The 10775-nt window shown below is 42.6% G+C and overlaps 1 protein-coding gene across 1 annotated transcript in view; it reads left to right on the top strand.

The window, feature by feature from the left end:
- Positions 1-10131, top strand: part of CNOT3 (CCR4-NOT transcription complex subunit 3) — a 425129-nt gene extending 414998 nt beyond the window's left edge. Inside the window, 1 exon segment of the mRNA XM_040327617.1 lies at positions 9276-10131. Coding sequence (XP_040183551.1) covers positions 9276-9374 — 99 coding nt within the window. The 3' untranslated portion in view covers positions 9375-10131.
- Positions 10132-10775: the final 644 nt, after the last annotated feature.

Consider the following 10775-nt stretch of genomic DNA (forward strand, 5'->3'; position numbering starts at 1 on the left):
GCCTGACTCTAGAAGCCTGTGACAGGCCCTTAGTAGTTTTAACCACCCCGCTGCATCAGAAGATTATGACTGCAATCGGAACTTCTGCATCTTGGTCTTTATGTGCCCCTTTGGGGGGACACACACTGTATCAACTGTACTATTGGCATTATTGGGTCAGTCCTCTGTGGGCAGCCTTCAGGATCCATCTGTTTTTGGCCCAAGCATAGTACAGTGATACAGGAGAGGCATTTTGCGGGGCTTACACCTGCAATGTCACTTTTTGTTTTTGGAGATCCTCTCTCAGGTCTGGTCACAGCTGCCTGGCAGCCTTGTTGGAGGAGTGAATGGGTCCTTAAGTGGTTAAAGATTCTTCAGATAGGAATGCGCAGACATTTCGATAGTTTAATGTACATGGTTGTAGGATCATTAATCAATCCAACGGTAGCATCAGCATTGGTTTCACAAACCCAGCAGAGTGGGCAAAACTCCTAGAAGAGGATTGAGGCTCACAAGATTGTGGACTTGGCAAAGCAGCTTAAAGGCCTGGAATGTTTACAGTGTTATATTGGATTCCATATCCTTGGCATCCAGGCTGCCAGCTTCAAATGTGGTCTTCTATGGATTAAATGTTGGTCGGCTGACAAAGCATCCAAGAGTCAAAATGTTAGTGGTAGATAGGCGCTGGAGATGGATTTTCACAGATTATCCAGTCATTAGTTAAGCCTTATTTTCGTGTATTTGACAACTCATCACAACAGCAGGGATCTCCCAGGAGAGGACATTCACTCGAGTTGAGAAATCCAAATGCTTAATCTACAACCTAAGGTCTGCAGGCATGGATCATAAGGTTTGTTCTTGGATAGAAAACTGGCTACGGGGGTGTGTCCAAGGGGTCGTGATAAATAACATATACTCAGATCTAGATCTGATCTAGAGTGCTTAGAGGGGTACCTCGAGGTTTATTTATAAATGATATAGAGGAGGGTATAAAAATCTCCATCTCAGTGTTTGTTTGCTGACAAAACAAAAATATGTAGGGCAATAACAGCAGGATATAGAAACTTTACAAGAGGGCCTGAATAAATGAATGGAGTGGGCTACTGCATGGTAAATTAAGTTTAACCAGTTCCTTACCGGCTCGCATGTATTTACGGGGTGCGGAATGGCTCCCCTGCACGAAACCCAGTACAGGTAAGTTCCACCAGAGGGCGGCTCTTAAAATCCCTGTGCTGTCAGAGGAGAGGAGACATGTTGTTTGTTCCTAGTAAGTAGGCACAGCAATGTGTCTCCTACTCGGTACAATCCCCATACAGTTAAAACGCACTGAGGGAACACACACATTTAACCCCTTGATCGCCCCTAGTGTTAACCCCATCCCTACCAGTGTCATTTACACAGTAATCGGTGCATTTTTCTAGCACTGATCGCTGTTAACTGTCAATGGTCCCAAAAATGTCAAGTGTCCGATCTGTCCGTTGCATTGTCGCAATACTGCTAAAAATCGCAGATCACCGCCATTACTAGTAAAAAAATTAAGTAAAGTCTGTAATAAGTCCCAAAAGTAGGTTAACGACAATGTGTGTAGAGGGGAAGGTAAGTCAGTTCAAGTATACACTGGTGGCAGCAACCTTGGGAGTGGACGCACAACTCTGAAAGACAAATAAACAGGAACCAGGTGTGCCAGACTCGGTGTAGTATTTTGGCACTCTTTTAATAGAACAAGCCAAATGGATACTCACAGGGAGAAGATAATAATCGGGCATATAGGAATTGAGGGTCCAGGTCACTCTGCAGTCCACGATGTAAGGAACTGAGACCAACGATCACAGTAACCACCCACAGGAAGGTGGAACAGCGGTAGTACCTCTATGGGTATCCGGAAGGCTAGATGGGCCGCATGCTGTGTAGTCTCTATGGCGTCCGGAAGACGGAGACAGGAACCAGAAGTGCGTCTCAGCATGGAACGCAAGCTCCGTAAACCGGAAGTGACGTGGCGACCAATCAGATGACATGTTTCACAGCATCCGCTGTTTCTTTAGATCTATCTGACCATACAGGTCGTCAGGTATTTATGGAGTACAGGGGGAAAACGTCCAAATAAATGGAAACACTGTATTTATCAACGGGAATAGTAGTACATACAAATGTATGTATATAGTGTGTGTGTGTTTGTGTAATATATATATGTGTGTGTGTGTGTATATATATATATGTATATATGTATGTATATGTGTGTGTGTGTGTGTGTGTATGTATATGTGTGTAATACACAGATTATATATATATATATATATATATATATATATATATATATATATATATAATCTGTGTATGTATAAATAATACTTAATTCCTATATGCCCGATTATTCTCTTCTCCCTGTGAGTAGCCATTTGGCTTGTTCTTCCATTAAGAGTGCTAAAATACTACACAGAGTCTGGCGCACCTTCTTGTTTATTTGTCCTAGTAAAAGACAGACTGAGCAATCGCATGCAGTGTCAAGCTGCGGCTACCAAAGCCAGCAGAATATTGGCATTTAAAAAGGGAATTTGCTCCAGAGATAAAACGATAATTCTCCCACTTTATAAAACTCTGGTTTGGCCGCATCTGGAGCATTCCGTCAAGTTCTGGTCACCAATCCGCAGAAAATATGTGATGGTGAGAGTCCCAAGAAAGGCAACTAAATTTATATGGGCACTGGAAGACCTTAATTATGAGTAATGACTACAAGCGCTAACATCATTTGCCATGTATGCCATTGCTGAGCCTATCATCTACTAGGACCCCCAGGTCCTTTTCCATCCTAGATTCCCCCAGAGGCTCTCCTCCCAGTGTATAGATTGCATTCATATTTTTGCCACCCAAATGCATTATTTTAAATTTTTCTACATTAAACCTCATTTGTCATGTAGTTACCCACACCATTAATTTCTTCAGATCTTTTTGCAAAGTTTTTCACATCCTGCGGAGAAGTTATTGCCCTGCTTAGTTTAGTATCGTCCGCAAATACAGAGATTGAACTGTTTATCCCATCCTCCGGGTCGTTTATGAATAAATTAAATAGGATTGGTCCCAGGACAGAACCCTGGGGGACCCCACTACCCACCTCTGCTCATTCCGAGTACTCTCCATGAAAATTATCGCTACCCTCTAAACTCTCCCCTGTAGCCAGTTTTAAATTCATGTACTTACCTTATGGTCCATGTCAACTGACCTTACTTTGTACAGTAAATGTTTATGGTGAACTGTATTGAATGCTTTTGCAAAATCCAGATACACCACGTCTATGGGCCTTCATTTATCTAGATGGCAGCTCACTTTCTCATAGAAGGCTAATAGATTGGTTTGGCAAGAACGATTCTTCATGAATCCATGCTGATTACTGCTAATGATACAGTTGTCATTACTAAAATCTTGCATATAGTCCCATATGATCCCCTCCAAGAGCTTACATACAATTAATTCCCACCGGTGTATCCTTGCCCTTTTTTAAATATTGGTGCTACATTGGCTTTTCTCCAATCAGCTGGTACCATTCCAGTCGGTAGACTTTCTTGCTGTGCATCATAACACACAAGAATATGCTTGTGTTGCTATTGCCACATATAAGAAATACACAATATTGGACCTTATACTTGTGCTATTTTGTCTATATTTGTTTATTTTATTTTTTTTTGCTGTGCATCAGAAATACAACATTCAAACACAACGTTGTTTTCTTTGGTTGCGCCTCAGAAATGCACATAATTGGTTGCGCATCAGAAAAACCATAACATTGTAACTGATGCTTGTTTTGTTTTGTCGTTATTTACAGTGGCGAAAATAATGATCTGATCCCCAGATTTTGTACGTTTGCCCACTTTCAAAGAAATGAAGGGTCTTGAACTATTATCATAGGTGTATTTTAACCACTTTAGCCCCAGAAGAATTGGCTGCCCAATCACCAAGCATTTTTTTGCGATTCGGCACTGCTTCACTTTAACTGACAATTGCGCGGTCGTGCAACGTTGCATCCAAACAAAATTGACGTCTTTTTTTCCCCCACAAATAGAGCTTTCTTTTGGTGGTATTTGATCACCTCTGCATTTTTTTTATTTTTTGCGCTATAAACAGAGGGGCAATTTTGGAAAAAAAGCAATATTCTTTACTTTTTGTTATAATAAATATCCCCAAAAAATATATAAACAAATTTTTTCTTCAGTTTAGGCCGAGGGGTAAAAAAAAAATCACAATAAGCATCTAGCGATTGGTTTGCGAAAAAGTTATAGCGGATAGTTTTTATGGCATTTTTTTTTTTTTTTACTGTTTTTTTTTTTTTTTCTTATAGTGACTGCAACATTATGGCGGACACCTTTGACACTATTTTGGGACCATTGTCATTTATACAGCGATCAGTGCTATAAAAATGCACTGATTACTGTGTAAATGACACTGGCGGGGAAGGGGTTAACCACTGGGGGGGGGGCGAGGAAGGGGTTAAGTGTGTGCTAGGGAGCGATTCTAACTGAAAGGGTGCTGGGCTACCGGTGACACGACAGTGATCACTGCTTCTGATGACAGGGAACAGTCGATTACTGTCCTGTGACTAGGCAGAACAGGGAAATGCCTTGTTTACATAGGCATCTCCCCGTTCTGTCACTCCGTGATAGATCGCAGAACACCGGTGGACATCGAGTCCGCCGGTCGCGTGGGCAAGGTCACGGAGCTCGTGCCCGCTAGGCTGCAGATTCAAAGCCGCTTTTAAGACGCAGCATTGTGGGCACACGTGAGTGTGATCGTGGGTCCCGCGGACTCTGTCCTAGGGGATACCCGCAATTGTCTCATGGAGAGGAAGAACGGGGAAATGCTGATGTAAACAAGCATTTCCCCATTCTTTCTAGTGTAATCGGGAGCGGTGGTCAGTGTCGTGTCACACACAGCCCACCCCCCCCTACAGTTAGAACACATCCCTAGGACACACTTGACCCCTTCAGTGCCCCCTCCTGGTTAATTCCTTCACTGCCAGTCACATTTACACAGTAATAAGTGCATATTTATAGCACTGATCGATGTGTAAATGTGAATGGTTCCAAAACAGTGTCCGATGTGTTCGCCATAATGTCAGTCACGATAAAAAAATCGCTGATCGCAGCCATTACTAGTAAAAAAAAAAAAAATATTAATAAAAATGCCATAAAACTATCCCCTATTTTAAAAGTGCTCTGGTCTTTGTCCAGCCAAATGGTCCGGGGCTGAAGTGGTTAAGGAAAGGAGTTGTATAAATCTATCATGTGAGGATAATATGTGAGAGAACTTTTTGTAATAAGAGTAGGAATGTTTATCAGGGCCAGGAGACTTATGAGTGGGTAATTGTTTCAAAACTCATGCAAGTTCCTCAAGGGTAATTGTTGCATTTAATAACCGACAATTAGAAGGGGGTAGTTTAGGGAGCTTTAAAGCAGAGCAGAAAGTATCAAAAGCTTCTTGATTGAAATTAGTTATTGGTGGGGGTAAAGTTTGAAATATCCCCAAAGACCTTGGTCATATTTTGGAGGCAATATGTGGGTGTACCTCTGGTTGAGAAAGGAAATTCGGAACCGAGTGGAAGGGGTAAAGTTTTTGTTTGTGTACTAACAACCTATGAGGTTTGTTAGAGAATTCATAGGATTTCTGTTTAGACAACATAAGAGACCTGGCCACTCGATGCATATGTAGGGCTTTGAGTTGGTTATGGGGAAAGGTCACCTCTCGGAGTCGAGCCACCGTTGGATGTTGGAGCAGCTGTCTTTCTGAGAAACGCAATTTGCCCAAAATATCATTTTTATTTTATTTTTTGCATTGTGGAAATGCATTGGCCTCTGAAGAAGGCTTTGTGTGCTTCTCATAGGGTGGCCTCCTCTGAAACTGTACCTTGGTTAAATATTTTAATATTGGGACACTTACCTGTCCTAAAGTCCAGCGCCGTCCGCAGCAGAGGACGAGCGATCGCTCGTCACTCTGCTGCCCCCCCCCCGCCATCCTCAGTGAGGGAACCAGGAAGTGAAGCGCTCCGGCTTCACTGCCCAGTTCCCTACGGCGCATGTGCGAGTCACGCTACACCTGCCAATTGTCACCCGCTGTGTACTGGGAGCCAAGTATTCCCAGAATACAACGGAGGGGGGGGGGACGGGATGTGACGTCATGCCCGTAGTCTGCCCGAGACTGTGTGACCGGAAGTGGGTGCAAATACCGGAGGGGGGGAGGGTTCCGATCAGCAGGAGTTCCACTAGGGTGGAGCTCCGCTTTAAGCTGGAAATTTTCTATTAGGGTTTGAGATAACTGATCTTTAGTAGCTATAGATGCAGCTGGCAGGGCCAGATAAAGAAAAATATGGGAATGATCATACCAAGTGAGTGGACCTTTTTCCAGAGATACTACCTTAGACAGAAGGGGGGTGTGGAAATTAGAAAGTAATCTAGTCTGGAATACATTTTGTAGGCTGTGGAGTTAAACGTGTACGGTCTGCTAGTAGGGTGCTTGAATCGCCAGGTGTCCAGGAGGCGATGTGAGCGAAGGACTTTGCAGAAAGAGGTAGAAAGAGCCTGCATTGGATTGGATACTTTGGGGTTAATTAGTCTGTCTATCCCTTGATGCAGAGCTTACAACATTAAAGTCACCACCCACAATTGTGAAAGGTTAGGCATAACCCTGTAAGGTCTCAAAAACGGAAGAAAGAAAACCGATTTGACCCGAGTTGGGGGCATATATATATTCACAATGATACATGTGGTGGCCATGTATGTAGTCACAGGAGAGTTATCACGAAAGCCTGTAAGGGTCTAAATGTGAAGATTAAACCCTGATGGTATGCGAGCATCTAATCAAAATTCCTACCTCTGCCTTACCCATAGCGTCAGACGCTATAAAAGTGGTAGGGAAGTATCTAGAAGAGCCTATAGTCTAAAGTGCAGGTTTAACAAACAAAAACATTTATACCGAAAACTGAGCAATCAAAGACCACTGATTGCCCAGTTCTCTGGTCTGCTCTGTCAGTCACCACTGTGTAGTGTACTCTGCCCCTCCAGCACTAACTGGAGTGTCGGGCTGTGGAGGGGTGGGTACGGCTTGCTCAGTGAAGCACTGAGTAGCTGAGCCAGCTGCTAGTCAGTCATCTGGACGGTTCCCAACATTATTGTTGGACCCCTGCAGAGCCTATATGGCTCTGTGACCTCAGATGATGAGGTCTCTTTTGATGCCAGTTTTGTGTATAAAGTGCTAGGAGTTGCTCTCCGAGCTTCTCCAGACATCTTGACCTGTTCCTTTTATGTATCTAAGGATTTACAACACCCTGTGATCAAATTTATGGGATTGCATATGTTACATTGAACTATTTCAGGGACTCATGAATGGTTACTTTGGTTACCTTGCTGTTTGTTATATGGGCCTGTTGGTGTTTGCTGTGTTGCCATCGCCTCAGCTGGATTGCTTTTAGACATCTCAGTTGTAATTAAAGGTGACTGTGTCCTGTACTTTACCATTTTTGACTTGCCAATAAAATCTGTACACTGTAGTATAGTGCAAGACCTAGGTGTCCTTCCCTCTGTGAGTAGATGGGTTTAAATGAGGCATATCCCAGCAGTTTTTTTTGGGGGGGGGGGCGGGGGGGGGGGGGTTGCCAGTGTCTAACCCACCTGAAGGTTACCCCCATATAACTAAGTCTAAATGATTTAAAGTAGCCTGTACTGTACTGCATGGTTCGACAAAATCCGGGCGCCTGGTCGCAATTGCGACTAGAATTAGCGACCTGGCGCCCGGGGAATCTTGGGCCTGCAGAAGGCCGCAAAGCCGCGGCCTCAATTACAGCGATCGCGGGGAGGTGGGGGCGCACAGCGACACAGGATACACCATCGGTAATTGAGGCCGCGGCTTTGCGGCCTTCTGCAGGCCTAAGCCGCCTCCTGTGATCTAGCGCAATTTTGTGGTGGCCGTTGGCATGACAAGTAATCCAGCAATTCTAATGGAGCTTCCCCAGTGTTTTCACTGCCATCTCCTTCCATCTAATTAGAGCCCCCAAACATTATATATATTTTTTATTCTAACACCCTAGAGAATAAAATGGCGGTCATTGCAATACTTCTGTCACACCGTATTTGCGCAGCGGTCTTACAAGCGCTCTTTTTTTGGGGAAAATACACTTTTTTTTTTTTATAAAAAAATAAGACAACAGTAAAGTTAGCACAATTTTTTTTATATTGTGAAAGATAATATTACGCCGATTAAATTGATACCCAACATGTCACGCTTCAAAATTGCGTCCACTCGTGGAATGGCGACAAACTTTTACCCTTTAAAATCTCCATAGGCAATGTTTAAAAAATTCTACAGGTTGCATGTTTTCAGTTGCAGAGGAGGTCTAGGGCTAGAATTATTGCTCTCGCTCTGCCAATCGCAGCAATATATCACATGTGTGGTTTGAATACCGTTTACATATGTGGGCGCTACTCACGTATGCGTTCGCTTCTGCGCGCAAACGCGGCAGGACGGGGCACATTTTCTGGCTCCTAACTTTTTTTAGCTGGCTCCTAGATTTCAAGCAAATTTGTCAAACCCTGCTGTACTGGATTACATGAAAGACTTGCTGCTAAGTAAAACATCAGATTATTGACAAGTGGGACATTGAGGATGATTTAATACAAGCCCACACTGACAACTCTAGCTGCAAACACTATTGGGCAAATTATTATGGTTCACAAGAGATGCAGTGAAGTTGTCGGGAATCTACATTCTGTTCTCTCCCCATGTGCCTGCTCTAACTTTGCATTAAAGATTACAGACTTAAAACCGCTTTGGCTGGCATAGTAAAGAGCTGCAGCTGCCATTTAGGAAAGTTTCTTGCATATGTATACTTAAAGCCTAGGTCACAATACAATTTCATACTGAAAGATAAGAATGGAGGGGCGAATTTCCATTGCTGTCTATGAGATGGTTCACATGTCACGCCGAAACGCCGTACGCCTGCCGCCTGAAAACAAGTCCCGGACCCTTTTTTTCAGGCGGCATTGGCGTTCGGGCATAGACAGCAATGGAAATAATTTGTGGGGAAAAAAAAAAAAGTTAAACAAGATACGCCGCGTACGTGGCGTTACAGTGTGAATGCAGCCTGAGTGTTGGAAAGAAAGTAATTTTCAGATTAAATGACTTTGAGCATATAAATAAATCTGCCTAATAGGCACACCCCACCTACCGCAGAGTACTTGAAAATAATTTGTGATTGTATTGTCCACATTTTCATAATATTTTGAGTGTGCAGTGTGTAATTTTTTTTTTCTTTTCAGGGGACATACATCTACTTTGATTATGAAAAATGGGGCCAACGGAAGAAGGAAGGTTTCACCTTTGAGTATCGTTATCTGGAAGACCGTGATTTACAGTGACCTTTTCTTCATCACACCTAGCCTTCCAGTTTCACAGAGGCAAACTGCAAAATTGGGAATAATGAGGGGAGGGACCGAAGACGTCTCTTCAGTTTTATTCCCATCAAGAGTTGAGAGGAGAGAAAATCTGGACAAACACTTACGTGCATGCAGTTAAAAAAAAATCCAATAAGTGGAGTAAGATTGTGTGTGGAGGTGACAAAGGATAAAAACATGATACAGCCAGCATCCCATAACATCCTGTTTACTCTTCAGTAGGCTTAAAGGACAATGAATGGCAGCGTCAATTTTTTAATGTAATTAGTTTAAAATGGGAAAAAAATGAACAAAGTGCATATAAAAGTCTTTGTAAGAAGAAGAAAAAGCTATCCTTCCCTCGTGGTTATTTCTGAAGGTGGGAATATCTGGTCTCTACCCTGTGGGGTTCTACTGGCTGGCATTTGCACCCTTTTCCTCAAAACAAAAATGTTTTGAGTTCAATAATTTTGTCCTTTTTGGCAGATACTGTATCTTTTTGTTTTGATAACAAAGTGCATAAAGAATTAAAGTGTTTTTATTTTTTCCCTCTCCCCCTTCCCCCCCCCCCCCCCCCCCCCCCATTTCAATCACTTATACCTTTCATCTTCGATACACTTATCTGTACCGAATGAATTAATGGTATGGAAAGCTGGTTTAAAATATTTTTCGTAACCTATTTTCATTTTGGAAAATATTTATGAATAAATAGTTTTATATGATGTCTTCTCATGCAAGAATATTAATGTCTCATATTATTTCTGCCATGTTTTGCTTGAATTTATGGTATCGTTAAACCTGTTTTGTCTGTCCACCACTGGAGTATTGATAAGTCTCCCTATGGGAATACAGTAGATTGACAGGGTGTTTCAAGCGGCATTAAACCCAAAAGCAAACATTTATTATATTTTAGCTTACCAATTCTTACATGTTATGGCTGCATATGTTTTCTTTTCTTGGGCTTTATCGTCATCTGGTGATCCAGCCAATAAGTCTATAGCTTTTCAAAAGAACAAGCTCTTTTCCAGATGTATCTAATGTAATCTAATTGGATGAGACAAACCATTTAACGCTGGCAGGGGTGCTTACAACGTTCAGCTTTTTATTCATGTGGGAAAAATATAAGCAAGCTACCCAGTATTCCGGTGCAAGTGAAGTGATTACAAGCAAATTAAACGTGCTTAAAGCGGGGGTTCACCCTAAAACACCAATAGACTGTTACATACAGCATACTGCTGACATGTACAGTATGCTGGATTTTTTTTTGTACCGCTGTACTTACGGTCTTATGTTTTTTTTCACGGGGCTTGCGGGTTCTCGCTCCCCCGTGGAGTAGGCGTTCCTTAGATGATTGACGTTCAGGTAAAGCGCATTATCGCCTTCCAA

Source organism: Rana temporaria, chromosome 10, assembly GCF_905171775.1.
Source record: "Rana temporaria chromosome 10, aRanTem1.1, whole genome shotgun sequence".
In the NCBI taxonomy this organism is placed as follows: domain Eukaryota; kingdom Metazoa; phylum Chordata; class Amphibia; order Anura; family Ranidae; genus Rana; species Rana temporaria.